This window comes from Gouania willdenowi, unplaced genomic scaffold (assembly GCF_900634775.1).
Source record: "Gouania willdenowi unplaced genomic scaffold, fGouWil2.1 scaffold_273_arrow_ctg1, whole genome shotgun sequence".
Taxonomy (NCBI): domain Eukaryota; kingdom Metazoa; phylum Chordata; class Actinopteri; order Blenniiformes; family Gobiesocidae; genus Gouania; species Gouania willdenowi.
Window position 1 is genome coordinate 235,653 of NW_021145031.1, and position 25,196 is coordinate 260,848.

Consider the following 25,196-nt stretch of genomic DNA (forward strand, 5'->3'; position numbering starts at 1 on the left):
CACTCTAATGGTTAATTTTATTTACAGCGATGGCGGCTCATGGAGTATACCATTGTAGCGCATTGAAGCTACAGTAGATTAGACAGTCTGTGATGAACTTTTGAACGGTAAGATGTTTAAATAATCATATTGGATATTATTAGGGTCCGATGTCCCAGAATGGGACAGAGGAACCTATTGTTTTAGCCTTTATTTTGTAATATTATACCCCGCCCGCCTTTGATCGCTAATTCGACCCCCTGAAAATGCCCGAAAACTCACCGAAATTTGCACGCACCTCAGGCCTGGCGAAAAATTTGATAATTTGGTGGCGTGAAAAAAAACGGACGGAAAACGCACGCGCCCCAGAATGAGCAAAAAGTTACATTGTGACCCCGCCCAAAACCAAACAGGAAGTCAGCCATCTTGGGTCAAAGGTCAAAAATGGCGTTTCGCCCTCGAAACGCATCTGCGCCAACTAGTCTGAGGGGATTCATCCGATTCGCTTAAAACTTGGCAACACCACATAGGACCCATTGAAGATGAAAAGTTATCGAAAGAATTTTCGTATCTGTCACGGTTTGGTCGTGGCGCCGCCACAGAAATGCAATGCTAATTTTTGTTAGCACGCAAAAAATTCCAAATCTCCATAACTCTGACACACAAACTTCGATCAGCTTCCAATTTCACACAAAGGACATGTGCCCAAGCTTGGTCATGACTGTTTTGAAACATTTCCCATCATGCCTTGTGTTTTCGACCGGTGTCATTTAAGGTTATGTACACGGTTAGCATTTACAGGACGCCGTTCTAGGAAAAAGCTTATAACTCTAGAATGCAAAGTTCAAACTGCTTCATATTTGATACACATGATGACCGAACAGCCATAAACAAAACTCGCAAACCAATTTACCCATAATGCCTTGCGTTCTCAGAGGGCGCCGCTTCTGTGGTCGTCCAACACGAGCAGCTGTAGCGGACAGACGATATGTTGTGTTGACTTCAAAACACTGTAGGATGAACCTACACAGAGGGGAGCAAATTGCTATGGAAGAAAAAACAGGCTGTGATCAGTGGGAGGGGCCTATAATGACACGGGAGAATCCTTCGCCATCAGCACGCTATAATAGGAAAATGCTTATAACGCTTCAATGCAAAGTTCAAACTGCTTCATATTTGATACACACGATGATTGTCCATCCATAAACAACGCTCGATGACCAAATTACCCATCATGGCCAGTGGGAGGGGCCTATAATGACACACAAAAATCCCTCGCCATAACTACGGCGTTATACAAAAACGCTTATAACTAGGGATGTAACGATTCACTCAACTCCCGATACGATTCGATTCACAATACTGGGTTCACGATACGATTCTCTCACGATTTATTTTGCAAAATGGGACTGTAGACAAATTTTTTTTTTTGGGAAAAAAAACTAGAAAATGCTGTACTATTTTCCTTTTATTTTTCATTGTCAAAATAATTCCTTGATAAACTATTCAAAACAATGCAATTTGACTAAAAATAAATTGTGAATGAAATAAATAAAGGAATAATACAAATGAAAATGAAGCCTATTAATTTAAATTCTGGTTCTATAATAAACAATGCAAAACTGCATAATAGTTCTTTTTCTTTTAAAAGTGAAACTGAAAATGTATTTTGTGCCTTAACAATTGGACTTTAAAAAAAAAAAAAAACAATTGCACTGATTTAAGTCATATTTGTTTGGACCAGCAGAGGGCGCTGGTAACACAGTGGTCGGTTGGCATGCATATATATTGCAGTGAAGAAGAGAAGCTATGCTAGCAGACAGAGCTAATAGAAAACCGTGACTTTTACAGATATACAAGTAATATTACATATATTCTTTCAGTGCTAAAGGGGCAATGAATCATTTATTAACATATTTAAGAGTAGAAGGCAGCCAGAAAGAAAGTATTAGCAGACTCCGCCCGCCGCCTACACTTGTGGATAGCGCCCTCTGCTGGTTAAAAAAAGTACTGCGATTCAATTTTCAGAAAATCGATATCAACCGTGATACCTATGAATCGATTTTTAACTGCCTTACGATTAATCGTTACATCCCTACTTATAACTCTAGAGTGCAAAGTTCAAACTGCTTCATGTTTGATACACACGATCACTGTCCAGAGCTAAACAACAAACGATAACCAATTTACCCACAATGCCTTGCGTTCTCAGAGGGCGCCGCTTCTGTGGTCGTCCTACACGAGCAGCTGTAGCGGACAGACGATATGTCATGTTGACTTCAAAACACTGTAGGATGAATCTTATTAGATGGAAGCACATTGCTATGGCAAATAAAGCAGGCTGTGAAAAGTGGGAGGGGCCTATCATGACACAGGAAAATCCTTCGCCATAACTACGCCGTTATACGAAAACGCTTACAACTCCAGAATGCAAAGTTCAAAGTGATTCATATTTGATACACATGATGACCGTACAGCCCCAAACAACAAACGATAACCAAAAACAACCACAATGCCTTGCGCTTTCAAAGGGCGCCGCTTCTTGGGCCGTCCTACGCCAGCAGCTCTAGCGGCAAGATGACATGTCGTGTTGACTTCAAAACACTGTAGGATGAATCTTATTAGATGGAAGCACATTGCTATGGCAAATAGAGCAGGCTGTGAAAAGTGGGAGGGGCCTATCATGACACAGGAAAATCCTTCGCCATAACTACGCCAACAGCTCTAGTTGATAGACGATATGTTGTGTTGACTTCAAAATAGTGTTGGATAAACCTACACGGAGAGGAGCAAATTGCTATTGTAGAAAAAACAGACTGGTCAGTGGGAGGAGCCTACGGGCGCAGAGAGAAAGCCTGTGATTACAAAAGGAGGTTTTGTTTTTTTTTAATTTTCTTTTTAACCATCAAATTTTTTGTTTCATTGATACATTAGAATTTCAGAGCAGAGCTGAAGTCAACATCCAATGTAAACATTTTAAAGCCACGTTAAAGGCTCTTTTTCTTTACTGTAATGACAGAGGCACATTACTCTCAAACAATTACGGTGCCAATGGAGGCACGTGCACGCTCCCTGTGCGAGCGGGTGGGCACATACGTGACTCAATCATTAGCTTAGCATAACTAGCTGAGGCCTGCTCAGATGTTCACGGCCTAGTGAGAAGGCACGCACGCACACGCACTCACACACCGCATGCACGCACATGCACACACCGCACGCACGCACATGCACACGCGCCATGTGTCTGCGCCACAATCATTAGCTTAGCATAACTGGCTGAGGCCTGCACACATGTTCAAGGCCTAGTGAGAAGGCAGGCGCGCGCGCGCACACACACACACACACACACACACACACACACGTCCGCACCTTAATCATTAGCTTAGCATCAATGGCTCAGTCAGAGTTTACTTACCGCTTTGAAAGTCCGAGGTTTCTGGCAATGCAAGGGTGGAAAACGTAGGCCAAAGTTGTTGGTGATCAATATCCAGTGACAAGTCCTTATAGGAGATGTGTAGCCAGATATTGGTAGAGTCATCGAGATGAACTTCACTATGGAAATCAATCTGAAGACAACGTGTGACTGACGGCAGGGGCCATTTATAGATTCGACCTGAACCTGACCAACCAATCACAGTGCAGCACAGTGCAGTGTGCGTAAAAACGCTTCAATCACGGATCAGAATTTTACAACAAATGTGTTTACTATTTAAATGCAATTAAAATGTCTTCAAATCTTTTTTCAATCATGAAAATCTGATAGAAACAGTTTTTAAACTGAAAGTTAAATGTATAAATTATAAATATTTCCATATTTAAATACATTAAATATAGTTTGATAAAAAAAAAAAAGCGGAAATAAAAAAGAAACACAGAAATGTAATTATTTTATTTATTTGGCAACATTAACTAAAACATAAATATATAACTTATTGCTAGCTAATGCTAGGTTAAAATTAATGTTAGCTTAATGCTAACTCTAAATAATGCTAATGCTAGGTTAAAACAATTGCTAGACTAATGCTATGTTAAATAGTTTTTAAACTAAAACATAAATGGATAAATTATCAACTATGTCAATACAAAATAAAAATACAGTAAATACACTGTTGACATGAATAACAATGTTTTAACACTTTTTCAATGTGTGAGATAAAAAATTAAAAAAAAGAATAATTAAATGAATGTTAAAAATAACAAAAAGGAAAATTTAAAATTACATACAAATCAATTAATATAATTAATTAATTAATTAATTAATTAATTAATAATTATATATTTTAATACATTAAATATAGATTGATAAATAAAAGTGGAAATAAAAAGAAACACAGAAATATTGATTGTTATTTTATTTATTTGGCACCATTAACTAAAACATAGATATATAAATGATCAATTATTAGCCAATACTATATAAAAAAACAGTAAATACGCTGTTGACATGAATAACAATGTTTTAATACGTTTTCAATGTGTGAGAAAATAAATAAATTATTAACTAAATAAATGTGAAAAATAACAAAAAGGAACATTAAAAATGACGTACACATCAATTAATATAAGGGGACAAAATTGACAGATATTAAATATTCATATAATATTTTCCTAGTTTAATTCACCTTTTGGTGCTCTCCACACCAAACTCCACACCAAACTGGATTTCAAAGAAACCCAGTAAGTGTTTTCTGTTGGATGGATCTCCTTTGTGTTCCAGCAGGTTGCTTCGAGCCTTATCCATCACAGCCTCCGGGGACAAGGGTCGCATCCATGGCTTTCCCTTATTAGCCTTTTTTATTTTCATGTTATTAACATGTTATTCCTAACACAGCTAAGTTTTTAATTAGAAAACTTGTTAAAAGAAAAAGGAGGAGCTAGATGCTAACCTCAAATAAATATAAAAAAGTACTGAATTATCTACACACATTTGCCCTATCAGGGGGAAATGAATGAATAAACGATTAACTGACTGAATGACTGACTGACTGACTGACTGACTGAATGAATAAATGAATGTTTGATACACAAATCTACAAATAAGTGGAACACAGTTTAAGAACACAGTAAATAAATAATACACGCTTCCGTTTGTAACATTACGTTAATTGATGAATTACACTACCACTGGGAAATAAATCTTAACACTTTGCCGTAACTTAAAGCACTATAAACAAAGAGTTTGTGCGAAAACAACCCCAGAAAAACAAGTAGAGTGGGGGGTTGGGCCAGGTAAAAGCGTCGTAATTACGAGCGTGAATATAATAAAATGGCTCTCGCTAGACAGACACCCTGCAAATTCATTTTTAAAAAAGTGTTTTAAAAACACAAATTACTTAGTTCATTGCACTTACCTTGTAAAAATCGATGTAATGTTGAGCGATGCTGTGGTACAGTAAAATCTCCGGTAATTTTCCAAGTCCGCTGGCTAAGAATGATGGAAGTCCTCTGATTGGTCAATTCTTGGTTGCTGTGGGGCGGGAGTTCGGGAAGCGATTGGTGGACGGGCTCAATTCTTGGTTAATTCTTGGTCACAAGTCGAGAGCTGATTGGCCCTCACTACCAAGAATTGCCTCGACCTACAGTCGGTCGGATAACCTCTGAGCTATGAGGCCCTCTGTGTGTGTGTGTGTGTGTGTGTGTGTGTGTGTGTGTGTGTGTGTGTGTGTGTGTGTGTGTGTGTGTGTGTGTGTGTGTGTGTGTGTGTGTGTGTGTGCAGCCAATCAGAGCCACTCATAGAGAGTTTGAAGACACACACACACACACACACACACACACACACACACACGCACACACACACACACACACACAGGCTTGGGGAGTAATGGATTACTAGTAACAGCATTATGTAATCTGGATACAAAAATAATGTAACTATAATCTGTTACAGTACATTTAAAAACATGTAATCAGATTACCAGTGTTTTTATTAAAAATGGGGATTACTTAGTGGGATTACTTCTTCAAAGCAAACAGAATATACACCGTGCAACAGATACACAGAGTGCACACACACATTGTGACACTTCGTAGCACTTCACCATAAACGTGAAACCAATACTGCCTGCCTAGCTGTTTACCATCATGACTCAGGAGTTTTCACTGCATGAAAATTCCTGAGTCACTGTTTGCTGTGACCACACCAAATAAAACATGGAAAGGTAAATTACAAAGATGAATCCAAAGTTAACTTCTGACACAAACTCTCTACACCATAGACTGTAAACACACATCTCCACTACGCATCCTCAAGTTGCCTTCACTGACTGCCAACGCTGTAGGAATTAGGAACATCTACAACGGACACATCCAACAAACAGCAGAGCTGTTACAATATAAAGCTATTATGCTAACAGCTAACTTATATGATATTGTGCAGTAACATAACAGCTGTATATGTGTTTGTTGTGTCTATCACTGCATGATGCATAATAACTGCATTTGTTTGTCTAGGAAATAATTTTCAACAAATTGAATTAAAGTCACTTCCTTACATTACATGAAAGACATGCTGACACAGCAAACATAACTAATAATTAACTATGGAGCATGTTATTACGTAAAACATCTACTTTATGGCACTTTTTTCCTGTAATTTTTTAATTAATTTAAAAATCAGAATCAGGAAAACAGAAAAACCAGAAACAGGAAAAAATAAAAACCAAATACAAAAAAATGGTGTATTTCTGATTGTTTTTAAAATCAAAATAACAATGGTAACACATTATATCATTTTGTTTGTTTGTCTTTTTTACAAAGTGCAGTTGATTCTATATGTATATCATAAAAAAATCTATGACTGCAGGTGACAGATAGAACACATTTTTGTGGAGGTACATCTTTTAAATTAACGCATGCCTCGAGATGCGTTCAAAGTCCCTGGAAAACCCAGAAATTTGTAACATATCCCCACACAGCCCTGACACCAGGTGAAAACAAAAGAGGACATGTCTAAAACCAGACGTATGTCACCATACATGTCATCATTATTTAATAATGAATGGAAAAAATAAAAATGCAGTGTTATAGTTTGGTCACTTGGGGGAGATTTATTACATTTTATTGTTATTAATATATGGACTTTTGGTATTGTTTACCATATATGCATTGATAAAGGAATCTTGGGATGAAATATTAGTTATATATATATATTTTCAAATTAATATCAAAATAATAATGACTCACTGGAACATATCTGTAACCTTTACACACCCAGAAACACAATATATTATTACTGTAAATATCATGTCTGCTTTTAAAAACTGTATATTACAATAATTAGCATATTAGCACACAGTTAGCTATAATAGAGCTTTTCATCTGTAAACCCTTCTTAGAAACCAATGATCACACAATGTGTTGCCTGTTATCTCACACTACGAGGTGACTATTGTTGGAATTGTCCCTGTATAAATAAAGTTTCATTGAATTAATATGTGACCTTTGACAAATAAACAGTGGTTGCAAATATCAAACTACTTATGTGTAACTCTATTGTAGTCCAGTCATCACATTTATAAACTATCTTAGTCATCTAGGATCTGTGCACCCTCAGAAAATCAGCTGCTCACATTATTTTGACCTGAAATCATCTGATTTTAAACCGTTTGTAGTTCTTCTCCAGTCTGCATTGACTCCTCCCACCAGAGCGTCATGTTTAAGGGAAGAAGAAAATGAAAATGTATTATTTATTATTAATTTTATTTATGAGTTAAAAAATGCAGCTATATTCTGAAAATGAAAAAGTATTTCTGTTAATGGATTTTAAATTGAATTATGGTACAGATATACTTCCATAGTTTATACAGTTGACGTAGCGTTCTTATTCTATATTACAAGTTCACAGAGAAGCTGCAGTGTTTGCAACTGTCGTCACCTAAAAAAGACAAACAAACAAAACAATAAAATATGTTTCCATTGATTATTGTGATTTTAAAACCAATCAGAAATACACCGTTTTTATCTGTATTTAGTTTTTACGTTTTCCTGTTTCTGGAAATCATTGGTTGAAATGTCAAGCAGCATTTTGTCAGGTCTGTTGTGTTTGTTTTTGTTTGCAATGCCTTTGAATAAGTTGTTTTGTGCCTGACTTGGCTAGCTACGCCACAAGTTTTCCCTCAGTGTCCTTAGGTCTCACATGTTAGATGGACCTTGAACTGAGACATGTTTGAATACTTTACATTGTAGTGTTGCACAAATGTTTGATCATTTTGTTTTTGCCTTCTTCACGTGACAAATCACAGCACTTTATACAGCAGCATATTATGTGTTTTGTTCATTGCTGTTGGTTTTGCTTTAAAAAAAAGTCTTAAATTGTCTTAAATTTGACATAAAAAGTGTGCAGCAACCACTGTTTCTGGTGTACGGTTCATACTGTTAATAAATGTTGATGGTACTCATACTCCTGGTTGTGATTCTGATAAGATGTTTATTCTAACAACAAAAACTGGTTTTAAGGTTTTGGTTTTAGTTTTAATATAGATTTAGGTTTATTTCAAGATGAGTCAACTTGTATCAAGAAACAGCTTAATCATTTTTCACTAATACTGAGTCATTTTTTACTTAGATTAGTTGTTTTCTTCTTGTTCCAAAGCTTTCATTTGCATAAATTAAAAAAGCAAAAACAATTTTAACAGGAATTATTTGTTTATATTCAGTATATTTCACTTGTTATTGTGTTGTAGGAAGTTTGATTTCAAGTAATTTAATCTAATAATCATTCATTTCTGCTTATTTTAACCCTTTAGAATACTTGTCTTGCTAACCACGACATTAATTCTAATTAAATTCAGTACATCTACACGTCTGTTATATGTTGTCACCACTAAAATGTAGTATTTTTTTATAAATCATGACCAACTCAGGTTGATCCAGGCTGATTAAAACCATCCCATCTGAGCTGAGACATGAACTGATCCATTTATTCACACATTAGTTCTTCTAATGTCTTTAAACACTTTTATTGATACACACAGACCTGGTCAGAGCAGGTTACACTCCCAGTTAGGATCATGGAAAATAACATTTGCTCTTTAGACTTTTTTTAGACCTGTGTCCTGGGTATGATGGGTTTATGAGGTGAACAGTACTCAGTCATGTTGGGAAGTCCAGAAATCACACAGCATTTCACGCAATCATACTCACTGTGGTTCAGGCCAGAAAATACCACAGACCAAGTATTTGTAGTGTAGTCATAGCACTCAACAATTCTTTTTTGTCTTCTACAAGAGACAACAAAGATCTTCTTGTTCATCACTGCAATGTCAAAGTTCCAGTGTCTGTGGACCATTTCAGGGACATCGTACCAGGTGTTGGTCACTGGGTCATAACCCTCAGCAGACCTCAGATCTCTGGACCCATCGCTTCCTCCAACTGCAAAAATGTGGCCCATATATGCAACGACTCCAAGTTTATACCGATGTGTTCCCATAGGAGTGATCAGTGTCCACTGGTTGGTGTCTGGGTTGTAATACTCAGCAGTATTCAGTACTCTATTACTCTGTCCTCCACATATGTAAATCTTGTTGTTCAGTGTGGTGCAGCTGGCGTCTCTCCTCTCTTCATTCATTGATGCAATGAACGTCCACTGGTTGATGTTGGGCTGGTAGCGTTCAGCAGTTCTGTGTGAGGTAAGATTCCTGATGCCTCCCATAGCGTAGATGCATCCCTTTAGCACGGTAACACTCACACAGCGCCGTGACTCCTGCATTGGTGACATCTCCTGCCAAGTGTGTGTGACTAGGTTAAACCTCCACACTCTGTTAGAGGGGTTTGTCCAACTTAAACCACCACACACAATGTAGAAGCATCTACCAAGGAAGACAGTGCTGTAGAGGAATAAGTGAGTCATGGGATTCTCCAGACTAGGATGAGTGTGAACTATGATCCAGCTGTTAGTTCTGTAGTCAAAGGCCTCTATGGTCTTAGAATATACTCTAAACATCAGTAAGACGGCGTTTAGCAAACGACGGCAAAACAAGGTGTTGTTGAGCCCAGACTCAGAGCAGAGTAACGAAGGTTGAGACATGACTTTAAGGATATCAGAGATGAAGAGGTGGGACTCAGGGTTTGTTTTTACCACATCATTGTTAAGCACATTGTCTGTGATGTAACTTTTGTCCATCAGCCCCAGTCGTACTTTTGGTAACAGAGTAGAAATGGCTCCCTGTCGTTCCTCAGGCATGTGGTTTATCCATCTTAAAATACTTTGATAAACTGTGCTCTCCTGGGTCACAGTAAGGTCATCCTGACCCAGGATATCAGCCAGCTCCTGCACCTCAAGCTGCAAAAACTCTTCACAGAGTGAAACCTCCTCAAAATTCTCACAGATAAAGTGAAAGGCCTCATTCTTCAGTTGAAGCAAAATGGGAAAATAACAGGCATTTGTAAACTGCCACAGCCCAATGCAGTTTTTTGGGCAGAGACGATCCTTCAGAAATTCAAAGCATGGTTGTTCCAGACTCTTTACATTGAACTGATGCACTTCCATCATTAGATCAAAAATATTGCTGTTGTCAGGAATATAATAAGTAAAGTCACTGAGTCCAAGGAGTTTGTGAAATGTTCTGACAATGAAGATCATGTGAAGGTCCAAGCATTTTAGAACTTCAAAGATCAAAGCATTTTCGAACCTAGAAGATCAAAGCATTTTAGAACCGAAAGCTTCCCTTACTTCCAAACAGAATGTTACCATAGTTACCAGCAAAAGAGCTTTGCTGAGTGTTGTTAAGTTGACAATTTGTTATATTCTTAAGTAAATTCACTGAGACTGGCGCCCTGTCCAGGGTGTACCCCCGCCAAGCGCCCTATGAGAGCCGGAGATTGGCACCGGCAGACCCCCGCGACCCTGTTGAAAACGGGAATAAGCGGGTAAGAAAATGGATGGATGGATGGAATTCACTGAGTCTAAGGAGTTTGTAGGTTATTGTGTCTCTCTCTCTGAAGGTTTTCCCTCATTAAAGAATACTCAATCTGCTGCTGAGTCCTTTGATGTGTGATCAGCTCCTGATGATGTCATCAGCAGAGTGTGTGATGATGTCACAATGAAATTCACACTGACATTCCTTTTGCTGGCTCCTGATTGGTGGATGGTGTTCTTTTTTTGTCCAGTAGCCAAATAGGGTGTGTTTCAGCTCTGCATCCTCACTTGAACTTCAGGAAATGCTAATATTCTAGTTTATTATTAGTTTACACTGAGCCTACAGTTTGAAGCATGCAGACAGTTGAGATCAGATGTCTGCTGTAATGTTTTTTCTTGTTTGAACTGGGTGTGTTAATTAAAATGATCATGTGTAAGGTTTCCTTTGGTCATTCATTTCAACACAATTTTGCATTGTACGGTACAATGAATGTACCTGTCTCTAAAAAGGACTTGGAGATAATACTCCTGTTTGACTTTTTACACCTTCATTTTAACAAACTACCAAACTGTGCAACATACAGGGAACCAAACAATTAAATGTTAACCTTGTAACGACTCATTTGGTCTCAGAGTCAAGTAGGAGTAACATGACCAGTTAGAATGGTGTAAAAACCAAACAACGTAGTTATTAATTTACCAAATGGAGCAATAAACCAAATTAGTGGAAACAATGACAATACTTTGTAGGGAAAAAAAAAACAACTAAAAATTACACCTAGAAACTCAACGAAGAAATGTAGAAGGTGCAAAGTACTACACAAACGGTCAAACAGAAACACACTGCAAAGGAAATTGGATTAAAATGAAAAGCTCTAACAATCAAAGGGGAGTTGGTTATGATCAGAGCAGTTAGTGTTACTGGATCCTCAGTGGAAACTGGTTCACGTCCTCACTGAACCACTGAACTACTGACACTCTGCAGTCAGTTAACAATAATCAGCACAAACATTAGGTTCGGGCGGTCTCTCTTTTTTCCTCCAAGCTCGGGTCCTCTACCAGAGGCCTGGGAGCTTGAGGGTTCTGCGCAGTATCTTTGCTGTTCCTAGAACTGCACTTTTCTGGACCGAGATGTCTGATGTATTTCCTGGGATGTGCTGGAGCCACTCCTCCAGTTTGGGGGTCACTGCCCCGAGTGCCCCAATGACCACGGGCACCACTGATGCCTTCACCCTCCAGGTTTTCTCCAACTCTTCTCTGAGCCCCTGGTATTTCTCTAGTTTCTCGTGTTCCTTTTTCCTGATGTTGAAGTCACTTGGTGTTGCTATGTCGACCATAACGGCTTTCCTCTGCTCTTTGTCCACCACCTCAATGTCTGGTTGGTTCTCCATTACCATTCTGTCCGTCTGTATCTGGAATTCCCACAGGATCTTGGCTCGGTCATTCTCTACCACCTTTGGAGGTGTTTCCCACTTTGACCTTGGGGTTTCCAGCCCATACTCTGCACAGATGTTCCTGTACATTATACACAGTGTCCTATTGTCTGAGACATTCACTCATATACTGTATGTATATATATATATATATATATATATATATATATATATATTAGGGATGCGCAACGTCACTGGCCCTGTGGATGAGTCTGTTGGCATCTGTGACCCTCAGTCTGCTCCCCCAGCAAACAACAGCGTAGAGGATCACACTCCCCACCACTGATTCATAAAACATCCTCAGCATTTTCCTGCAGATGTTGAATGACCTCAGCCATCTCAGAAAATAGAGGCGGCTTTGGTCCTTCCTGTAGAGGGAGTCAGTGTTCCTCCCCCAGTCCAGTTTATTGTCAATCACCACAAAGACACATTGAAATATAAGAAAATACCATCAATATGGCAGCTCAGACTGAGTTGGTAAGGCTCGGACCCTTTCTTAAAAAAGTAAGTCTTGAAGTGCTTTTCAGAAGAATCTACAGAGAGGAAGGAGAGAGGAAGCCCACTGCTCCTCCATGGTGGGTTACAGTGCTGGCCCTAACCTCTCTGGTGCCCTAGGCCAGATTTTCTTATAGTGCCCCCTTATATGCATTTTTTTTTTATTCCAAGTAATTGATTTTTACATTATTGTTTTATTATTATTATCAGGATAATTTCTAACACTTGCATAGTGGTCTTCAATATATCCACAAAGAGGCTTTATAGAAGGAGAAAACATGAGCAAAATTACTTTTTTGACATTTTATTTAATTTTGATGAAAGGGTTTCACATACACATATAAGAACACAGACAAGTAAATAAAAGCCAATTTAAATATCTTACTGACAGGTTAAAAATAAAAAAAATAATTAAATAAATAATTAAATAAATAAATAAATAAATATTAATATTATTAGAGTAAGGCTTTGCACAAAAACAAGATACAAATAAATGATAGATAGATAGAGGTGGGTTGGCTCATCAAGTATTCTTTTTAATCTAAACACTTATGACTAAAATATTTTACTATTTTGTGAAAAGATGCAAAACGTCCAGATTTAACATAACATTACTGAAATTGTAGAAATGAACACATTAATTTAAAGAATTGCAGTTCACAGAGGTATTGAACAAAGAAACTGTTTATTAAAATAGTGTCTTTTTGATGGTGATTTATAAAACAGTTTGAACCAACACAAGCTAAAAAAGCTCCATCCATTCTATGGGAGAGTTTTGTCTCAAAAATATCCACAAATATATCCACAATTTTCACGTGTTTTATCATGTATGTGTAACCGGTTCTAAACAAATTTTGTGAAAATTTAAACTAAAGGTCTGGAATCACCACTTTCATTAAATGATGTCCTGGTTTGGGGTAAAGACAAAAAATAAAAATAAAAAAAATAAACAAATGAGTCTTTGGCTGTAGAAAATGAAAGACTTCACACAGAGAATAATGCACAGACACAAACTGCTTAGGTTGTTATACCAAAATTATTATTTTAACAATTTTCACAGGTTTTTGCATTAACAATACCACAATTTATTCCCCAAAACAAAAAAATTAAAAAAAAACTGGCCAAAAAAAAAAAAAAAAAATACGCTGTAGCTTTAGTCCCTTTTTGTTGTGCACAACTTTACCTCAGTCCAAAAAAAATGTTGAAAATAAATCCGTTTTAGGAGTGGGTTTCTGAGTCACAAGTGTTGGAAAGATCTTACTGGTGTAGGAGACATGAAATCCAAGTCCTACTGAAGCTCTGAGAATCTGAAACGATTGTCAACTCCACAGCCACAGGTCCTCGTGTTGTTAGAATTCAGCATGGCTCCTCCTTCACACTGAGACTCCTCCCACAGTCCAGGCTATCATGACAAGTACACAGTATCAGACACTGTGAAGTCCAAACCATCCAAAAAAGAATAAAAAATATTTACTTTCTTATTTTCTTTCTTTTAAAGAAAAACATTTTCTTTTGCTGGGCTGTCTAGTTGCGTGGGGCAGGGCCTTAAAAGGGCGGTGCACCATCAGGTGGGGTTGGATCAGCTGCGTAATGGGCAGAGGACATCACCTCAGAGCAGCAGGGCGCACAGCGCGAGCAGAGCCATCCAGCTGACATTAGAGTGCAGTGTATGAGAGAGGAGCAGAGACGGTATGTTAATCATTGGGTAATGTACGTTAAGGATAAAATACTCTGGGTAGGCGTGAGTTTGACAGACAGGTCAGCGCGTGTTTGACAGGCAGGCGTGTGCAATGCACTAACTGTGCAGCAGATGGAATGGTCTGATCAGTGAGACGTCATCCTTTCTTAGTAGAATATTTGATTTGAGTAGTGTTTAAGTTAATAAAAGAACTATTTGGTTAAATAACTAAAGTAAAATGATCAAAAGTAAGTCTTTAGTTAAAGATAAAGAAAAAGTTCCAGGTGATGTCATAAATTGAAAATTATAATGGTTCGTTTAAAGTGATGGATATTAATACTTAACACTTAGTAAAATATGTGTTTACAATTTAATTAATAAATTAACAATGAATAAGTAAGTAAATACATTAAATAAATAAATAAATGCAATTTGAGGAAAATGTAATTGAGATTACAAGTATTTCCAAGTTTAAATACATTTCAAACTAAGGATTTATAATAACTATTTATAAATTAAGTACATTTTAGGTTTGATTTTTAGTTGTGTATTGGTTTATTAGGTGAGTATAATTTGAGCATACTGTTTAATATTACAAAAGCATTTAGTTTAAATCAGGAAAATGGATCAAGTTAACTAAAAATAACAGTAAATTTAGATTCTTTCATTTAAATGCAGATATAAAATCCCAGCATGATAAAATTGTTAATTATGCTTTGATTCTAACTTTCCCTCTTCTTCCTTTGTCCAGGTTAACAACCTGTTTGACCTGCTGAACCAATGGACAGTTAAAATAAACTCTCAACCAAGCACAGAGTTGTTCTCAGCGTCCTCTGTCTTCCTCTCTGGTCCTTCAAGTTGGGCCGTGGTGTTACAAACACATACAAACTGGACAGACATCACGTCAAAAATCCCATGTTTTGATCTTTTTTTTTTTCCTTAGTGTTAAAGAGAGCTGACTATCACTCAACCTCCCTCCACAGTGCACATGGAAAACACGGTAACCACACAGTCACACTGCCACCTAGCGGATTTTACCCTCAAGTGTCTGTCAACTGCTGTAAAGTGACATAAAAAAATAATGATAATCCTAAAAATTGACACAAACATATAAATAAAATAAGGACATAGCCCCACCACATTTGTCTACTTACACATTGACATAGAAAGCTTATACTTTGTTAATGATTTACTGAAAACTTAAATATGTATTTATAAATGCTGAATACTTAACACATCAAATAACAGTAACTGTGTGTATTTATCATGAAGTATCATGTGTAAATCTTCAATTGTGCTTGTGAATTGTGTAAAGTAAAATAGACAGCTGTTGCCATGCAACCAGTGTTTTTGTTAAGCTAGTATTTTATCTGTTTGTGTTTAGCACTAGCTGCTAACATGTCTTAGCATAGTCACTCTGCTAACTTGTTTGATAAAACATGACAATTCATTAATCCATGATAGTCAAACACCGACTTACCTCTGGCTTTTCCACATTTTCCTCCTCTTCTTTCTGTGTTTTTCTTCCCTGGACACCAGATCATTAGTTTGGTTGTTTAGACATGACGTCACTGCTGCAGCAGTAAACAGTAAACATCTGGTCCAGCTGCCCTGGGTCACGCTTCAGACAACTGTCAATCAATGTGGGAGTAAAACTTTTTTTTTAATTTTAATCAAACTAGACTAACTAATTATTAATAATACTATCAAGTTAAGTTTACTAATATCAGCGCTTTGATTGTGTAATTCATAATTTTATTTTTATTTTTGCCGCCCCCTAGCATTTAGCTATACTGCCTATGCCACGGGCCGGCCCTGGTGGGTTAAATTACGGTTTTTTGAACATTATATATATATATATTTAAATAAAAAATATATTTTTTTAAAATAAAATAAAACATGTAGTGATAATAACATTCATTTAAAAAAATAATTCATACCTTGGCAGTCGTGACCCTGTGTAGGGTCACTTGGAAATGAAATAGAGTCACCTGAAATGTCTCGTGATAACGAAAATGAAAAAAAAACTGATTAAATTATACTTTTACTTTCTAAAAATACATATTTAAAAAAAAATTAAGTAAATGAATAAATTAAAAGAAGTAATTTTTAAATAATTAAAAAAATTATTTGTAACAATATTATTGATTTTTTTTTATTTATCTATTTTGCACAATTAAAAAAATCAATACATAATGGTCTGTCAGAAAGTCTTATGTTTACAGTTCTTTTATTCTGAAACTGCTTGGTTGTTATGTCATTTCCTTTCTGAGTGCATCCATTCTCAGTACTAACACTACATTCTAAGGGATGAGGGCTCTCTGTGTGTGTGACTAAGTTAAAGTAAGTTTTAATGTTGTTCTTGTTGTGTTCGATGATTGACTTCGTAGTTGTGTCATCGGACTTGCGGCCGCATGTCTTGGACACTCGGGTAAAGAGAGGGGCGGAGCCGTCAACTAATCACCACCTGGTGGTGAGTTGGCTCCGATGGCGGGGGAGGATGCCGGTTAGACCCGGCAGACCCAAACGTATAGTGAGGATCTGCTGGGAACGCCTGGCAGAGTCTCCCGTCAGAAGGAGCTTCAACTCCCACCTCCGGGAAAACTTCAACCATGTCTCGGAGGAGGCGGGGGACATTGAGTCCGAGTGGGCCATGTTCCGTGCCTCTGTTGCTGAGGCGGCTGATCGGTGCTGTGGCCGCAAGGTAGTCGGTGCCTGTCGTGGCGGCAATACCCGAACCCGTTGGTGGACACCGGGGGTGAGGGATGCCGTCAAGCTGAAGAAGGAGTCCTACCGGGCCTTTTTGGCCTGTGGGACTCCGGAGGCAGCAGACAGGTACCGACGGGCCAAGCGGAGTGCAGCCACGGCGGTCGCCGAGGCAAAAGCCCGAACATGGGCGGAGTTTGGTGAGGCCATGGAGAACGACTTCCGGACGGCTTCGAAGAGATTCTGGACCACTATCCGGCGTCTCAGGAGGGGGAAGCAGTGCACCGTCAACACTATGTATGGTGCGGATGGTGCGCTGCTGACCTCAACTCGAGACGTTGTGGATCGGTGGGGGGAATACTTTGAAGACCTCCTCAATCCCACCGACACGCCTTCCAATCAGGAAGCAGGGCCCAGGGACCCGAGAGTGGGATCTCCTATCTCTTTGGCTGAAGTTGCCGAGGTGGTTAAAAAGCTCCTCGGTGGCAGGGCTCCGGGGGTGGATGAGATCCGCCCGGAGTTCCTCAAGGCCCTGGATGTTGTGGGGCTGTCATGGCTGACACAACTCTGCAACATCACGTGGACATGGGGGGCAGTGCCTCTGGATTGGCAGACCGGGGTGGTGGTCCCTCTTTTTAAGAAGGGGGACCGGAGGGTGTGTTCCAATTATAGAGGGATCACACTCCTCAGCCTCCCCGGTAAGGTCTATTCAGGGGTACTGGAGAGGAGGGTCCGCCGGATAGTTGAACCTCGGATTCAGGAGGAGCAATGTGGTTTTCGTCCTGGCCGTGGAACTGTGGACCAGCTCTACACCCTCAGCAGGGTCCTTGAGGGGTCATGGGAATTTGCCCAACCAGTCCACATGTGTTTTGTGGACCTGGAAAAGGCATTTTACCGTGTCCCTTGGGGATTCCTGTGGGGGGTCCTCCGGGAGTATGGGGTATCAAACCTCCTGATAGGAGCTGTTCGTTCCCTGTATGACCGGAGTCAGAGTCTGGTCCGCATTGCCGGCAGTAAGTCGAAATCGTTTCCGGTGAGGGTTGGACTCCGCCAGGGCTGCCCTTTGTCACCGATTCTGTTCATAACTTTTATGGACAGAATTTCTAGGCGCAGTCAGGGCGTTGAGGGGGTCCGGTTCGGGGGCCTCAGTATTGCATCACTGCTTTTTGCAGATGATGTGGTCCTGTTGGCTCCAACATACCGTGACCTTCAACTCTCACTGGATCGGTTCGCAGCCGAGTGTGAAGCGGCCGGAATGAGAATCAGCACCTCCAAATCCGAGTCCATGGTTCTCGACCGGAAAAAGGTGGAGTGCCTTCTCCGGGTTGGAGATGAGGTTCTGCCCCAGGTGGAGGAGTTCAAGTACCTCGGGGTCTTGTTCACGAGTGAGGGAAGGATGGAGCGAGAGATCGACAGGCGGATTGGTGCGGCGTCTGCAGTGATGCAGAGTCTGCACCAGTCCGTCATTGTGAAAAGGGAGCTGAGCCAAAAAGCAAAGCTCTCGATTTACAGGTCGGTCTACGTTCCAACCCTCACCTATGGTCATGAACTTTGGGTCATGACCGAAAGAACAAGATCACGGGTACAAGCGGCCGAAATGAGTTTCCTCCGTAGGGTGGCTGGGCTCTCCCTTAGAGATAGGGTGAGAAGCTCAGTCATTCGGGAGGGGCTCAAAGTAGAGTCGCTGCTCCTCCGCATCGAGAAGAGCCAGATGAGGTGGCTCGGGCACCTAAGTAGGATGCCTCCCTCCAGAAGGAGGCCCCGGGGAAGACCCAGGACACGCTGGAGAGACTATGTCTCTCGGCTGGCCTGGGAACGTCTCGGGGTCCCCCCGGAAGAGCTGGAGGAAGTGGCTGGGGAGAGGGAAGTCTGGGCCTCCCTACTGAGGATGCTGCCCCCGCGACCCGGAAACGGCTAAGCGGGAGAAGATGGATGGATGGAGATGACTATAATAATAGTAAACATTCCTGGTTAACAGTGGATATTATTCAGATAAATAAATAAGTGTTAATCACATTAGAACAATGGACCATCATTTTGCTGACTTTATGATGGGGCCCCTAAATGCACGCACACACAGACACAGACACACACACACACACACACACACACACACACACACACACACACACACACACACACACACACACACACACACACACACACACACACATAGCATTGTGCCTCTCTGAGCTACTGCTGTGCTAACAGACACAGACAGGTCTGTAATCAAAGGAATCAATGATATTCATCAACCTCAGTGAACTCACTGACATTTTTCAGCTCATGGACAAAAGGAAGTTATTGTTATAACTGCAACAAATAAATATATCTCTGTGATGTCTACAAAACACTGACAAACACAGACAGACAGACAGATACTGACAAACACAGACAAAACTGATAAACACAGACACACAGACAGATTTTCAATTTCAACAATTAATCCCTCTGTAAAAAGTGAGGGAGATGATTTTTAGTTTTAATTTTACGTGAGGGTGTGGATGATGTAAAAAAGCATTTGATGAAGACAATTATTCTGAAATGTGTCGGTTTCTGAACCACTTTATTATTGATGTTAACAAAGATTTTAGAACTCTCACATTAACAAATAAATGACTTTGATCACCGTGCTTTCCTATTGTTGTTATATTGGAATAGTTTTTGTAACGTTACACGACAGACAAATTCACTCAGAAAAAGAACATACAAATTGATATATATATATATTTTTTTATACATATTATATATGTATAAAAAATGGGTTGAACGACTTGATCATTTTAAAGGTTGACTTTATGTGAACACTTGTTGAGTCGACGTCGGTTAGTCGATGACATCACAAAGAGCCACAGCCGTGCTGAGTGACAGCCGAGTGCAAAAAAAAAAAAAAGGCAGCCGAATGCCGGTGTTGTGCCAAAATCTGTGACGTGAAAAAATCTGTGACCACAGGTAACGACAGTTCCAACCCCTGTGGCTTCTCGGTGGACATTTACTCCCCCTTAAACTTTTAAGCATTAACTTCACCCACCAGAGCATCTAACGCTGAAAACCACCACAACACCATCACTGTTTAGTCCTTCAGAAATATTCACTGTTACATTTTGACAACATTCAAAGATTTGCATCAATACGATTGGCCCATAGAATGTGACATCACTGTGCACCAGCACCTCCTAAGAACTTTGTACAGTTGACTTCTGCTGTGACAACTAGAAGCACACGAGCCTCCACCAGGGGGCAGTGTACCATAGCCACAATCATCCTTCTCATAGAAAGGAATAAAGGAATGGAACGAGCTCACAACACACCTGAAAAGTCAAAGTGAGTGTTTTCTGTTCACTGTAGAACTTCAAAAGTGTCTGTGGAACAATCAAAGCTGCTCACACGGACACTGAGGTGGACACTATGTTTGAACCACATGACTTACAACTTACCAACAACACATTCATGTGGATTTGATGAAATGTACTTTGTGTATTGAACTGATGGTTAGTGTTTATCAATAATGAATGAGAGGATGTGTTTGTCCAGGTGTGTTACTGTAAATGACAGGTGTGGATGTCATGTACAGGTGTGATGCTGTTCGTGTGTGTGCATGTGAGAGTGCATGTTCTGACTGTTCTTAACTCATTGTTCTTCTACATTTTACTATTGTTATTGATTGTATGTTCCCTGTGTGGAATATAGATGAAATGTGTCCATTGGTGATGATTTTAGTCCAGCCTTTGTTTGAACCCACTTCATAAATAGTTACACTTAAATATATAAATACATAAATACAGCCACTCTAACTGATCAAAGGCTTTCCAAAGCATCTAAAGCAAATCTGGTCCTTTAGAGCATCTATTTCTATGTTTATTGTCATGTACACAGTAAGGAAATAAAGGGTATTTATTATTGTAATTGTTTTTAATTGAATTTGAACTTTAGTAATTGAGAATATAATTGTAATTGACTTTCAGGGGACAATAATAATTGAAATTGAAAAAAATGGTGGTCACTGTAATTGTATTTCAGTCATAATTAAACATGGATAATTGAAGACGTAATTGTAATTGAAAAATGTAATTGACTCCAACCCTAAAAAGTGAAACAAACTGACACATATGTTGAATTATACCCATAATAATGTATAAATCTCTAGCTACGTGTAGTGTAACGCAGTGGCTCCCAAACCTTTAGTGCCCAAGGTACACCAACGTACATGTATTAATCTGAAGACACACATATTGTTTGTGTGTGTGTGTGTGTGTGTGTGTGTGTGTGTGTGTGTGTGTGTGTGTGTGTGTGTGTGTGTGTGTGTGTGTGTGTGTGTGCGTGTGTGTGTGTGTGTGTGTGTGTGTGTGTGGGACCAGCTTCAGGTTGGACTGGTTCTACATATTTTATCCAGTGAAGTAATGACGGTGTGTTAGAGTCCCAGCAAACACAGACAATTAAATAAAAGTTAATTTAAATAAAGATCTTAGTAACAGGTTCAAATTACAAATTATTAATATTATTAGAATAAAGGCATTGCACTAATAGCTTTAGCCAAAATAAAAACAACAATAATTGAACTTAAACAGCTGCAGCTTGAAGACTTTAGTACAAACTGTAACTTTGATACTAAATAGAAACATTTATAGTGGCTCCAGTGATAATTTAGCTCATCAATTATTATTATTAATACTAAAATATTTTACTATTGACATTCATATTTTGTGAAAACATCCAAAACTTCCATATGTAACAATAAATAATAAAATATCAGTAATGAACACACATCAACATCAAGCTAATCCTAATTGTAACAACATAAACTGTGACGTCACTCTTTACATTTGCATTAAGTACAGTACAGTTATCTTAAAATTAAAATAAACTACAATGAAATAAATTAATAGACCACTGTTTCCATGTGATCAATGTTTTTTGTTTAGCTAGTTATTTATTTTACCTGTTTTTGTTTAGTGCTAGCTGCTAACAGCTAACGCTCTGCTAGCTGCTAACAGCTAATGTTCTTGAAGTGTATCAAAGTATTTAACATCTTGATATTAAAAAGTTTATACTCTTTTGAACAAAGATGAACTGTTTCTTATACATCACAGCAAAGAGCTTAGAGGCCTTCATTTTTGAGTCAGTGTACCAATGAGATATATTTAAACTTGGGGGGTCAAACAACAAGCTCCCTGTTTCACTGATTGATAGGTTGTCTTTTTCTCATCTATTTCTAGAGCAAGGTGATTCCATATATGGTGATGAGATATGACCCTGTAGGATGACCTTTCTCTTGTCTATATAGACACTAGCTCATAGTATAGATCATACTTGGACTGCATTAAGAAATGTGGAATCATGAAAATAATTTAATTTGGCAAAATCATGTTAATTTGTACACAACTTAAATTGTTTGACGCACATTCACAAAGCGATTATTTCCATATTTTCCAGCGTAAAGGATGTTTTTTTTTCATTCAAAGTTGAGTGTGTGAACAATGTGGTGACTTCCCTCATTGTAACACCATGATTGATCACATGATCAACCAAAGTGGTTCAGATCTCATCAGAGATTACAGTCCTTTGCTTTCCTCTTCCTCCTCCTCTTCCTCTCACTCCTCTGGCTCCGCCTCTGTTTCTAATGTTGGCATTCATTGGTCCAAAACAGAAACACTCACCTGTTGTCCTTTTATGCTGAAGCTCTGATTGATAATTATAAACCTTTGTGACAGGTGTTTGGTCATGTGATCAGTCAGTGAGCATAGTAGAGGGGTGCATGAGTTACACGTTGTGGTCATTGTGTCTCAAATAGCAGTATTTATGTTTAACAACTGAGAAAAACTGTAACTGTGATTGTCCCAAACATCCTGGTGGTGTAAAGCCTGATCTGAAGTGTGTTTTTAATGTGATTATTATTACTAGGACTACATTCAAATCTGAAAAGGCTCTGGAACAAAGACAGGTTTAGCTGTTGGTGTATTTAATTACAGTAACTGGTGATGCATCACAGCAGAATGAGGGTAAACTGGTTTCATTTGTTTTATACTGGGAAGGAATGAGGGTGTGGACCTCACACACACACACACACACACAGTCAGAGAGCAGACACACACACACACTGATGAAGAACTGACCAACATCTGAAACAGGAAGGACAGCAGACCTCCAGGAACAAACTCTGCAGAGAAAAGGTTTGAGTCTGTGTGAGAGAGAGATACATTTATGTATTTATAGATATTCTGTCCATGCATGTATGTATATATATATATACATATGTACATGTACTGTATGTATATATGTATGTACGGATGCACATGTGTGTCTATATGGATATATGTTTTTATTTTTTGTCTTTACAAGTCATAGACATTATAATATAGTAAGTGTGTGTGATATTATAATAATTATAATAATGGTATTGTGCTATTAGAGGGTGAGGGGAGGAGCCAACAACAAGTTAATAATAGACTAATATGTGCGGCAAAGGCAGGGGCGTAGCACCACATTTTGGGCCCTGGGTACAAACCATCTTGTTGGGCCCCTCCTGTAACTTTTAATATGTACACTAATTTTCACCTGGAAACTATACAAGTATTATTATATAAACTTTCTTTTTTCTTCACATTAACCCAGAAGTTCTCAACCTTTTTTGGGTCGTGACCCCATTTTGATATCACAAATGTCCAGCGACCCCTGAGAATGTTTATGTATAGGATACAGTTAATTGATATTTATTGTGTGTGATGTGTATTTGAAATACAATAATTCCAAAAACTTTTTTTAAAAAAAAATAGAATTTGAATCAGTTTTTACCTACTTTTTAACCAATTACTAGACATTTAAACCCCATTTTAATTCCAGGCTGACCTCACATTGGGTCCTGACCCTAAGGTTGAAAAAAACTGCAATAACCTAATGACTTCATATCCACTGCTTGTATTTTATAAATCTGTTCTACTATATTTTAATGGTTTATAGAATATTGTGTTTGTGACATACTTTTGCTAAAATTTAGGGGCCGGCTGGTATTTTTTTGTTATTTTTATTTCATTTTTTTTGGGGGGGTGGGGGGGGGGTGGGGTATAACTAACACAGACACAAAGAAAACGAGTACAAAGGTTAATAAAAGATACATATAGAATTATTAGAATCATGGGGACACTCTGGCTATACCTATTTAAGACTTGGTGGCAGCAAAATGTAGTATTCATAATATTTATTTATTTTTTTTAAATTTCCATTTAACTCATTCACTGCAGCCATTTTCAGAGCAGCTAACCTCATATTTCCAGGCGTTTTGGATGATTTTCACTGATCTTTCAAGACCCACAGAATACTTTGTAATATGACAATCTGATATATGAAATATTCTGAAAGATTAGACTCTACTTTCATGAGAAAAAAATGATTTTGTTTCTAGCTTGTTTCATTCTTCTGTAATCAGCAGTTGAATAGAGGAAAGTTTCACAAAAATCACCAGTATGTGACAAAAAGCTGAGAAACACGGGTTTTTCTGAAAAAATCTATTGGTGACTTTGAAGCAATTTTTTTTTACTTTAGGGACACCTCAACATTGGTTTCCTTATATAAAACTACAAAAACAACACTGAGACCAGGCTTTTGATGGCAAACTTATTATTATTTTGCTATCTGGGTCAGAATTGAATAGATTTATTACTGTATATTGGCATTCCTCCAAGTCTCAAGTGTGCGCTGCTGTGAGATGGTGGAAACTTCTGCATCAACTCTCGTAGTGCCATTTTCTGTCTCGTAAACTCTTTCCCTCTTCCTCTGAGCTCTGCTCATCACGGGTGATCTCTCATCCAAAGGTGCACTGCTGTCACCTATATGTCACCACTTGGTCACTACATCATGGTACAAGCTCAATATTCACAGGAGAGCTTTGTCACACTGTCTCCAAGCAACCCCAGCCGAAAAACACAATTTACGTCTATAGACGTCTTTGGCAGTCAATGAGTTAAGATTTGATGTCCAAAATGAATGTTCCAGCATTTAAATGTGTGAGAGTGCACATAGTTAATTTCAAACTAAATAATATATTGTCTAAAAA

The 25,196-nt window shown here is 38.5% G+C and overlaps 1 protein-coding gene across 1 annotated transcript; it reads right to left on the bottom strand.

Moving 5' to 3' along the window:
• Positions 1–5,255: 5,255 nt before the first annotated feature.
• Positions 5,256–10,526, bottom strand: LOC114459198 (kelch-like protein 10). Its single transcript, XM_028441525.1, has 3 exons — positions 10,130–10,526; positions 9,393–9,856; positions 5,256–5,268 (listed from the first exon to the last, which is right to left on the bottom strand). The coding sequence occupies exons 1-3, from the start codon at positions 10,466–10,468 to the stop codon at positions 5,256–5,258; spliced, it is 816 nt and encodes a 271-aa protein (XP_028297326.1). The 5' UTR covers positions 10,469–10,526.
• Between the last annotated feature and the right edge of the window lie 14,670 nt (positions 10,527–25,196).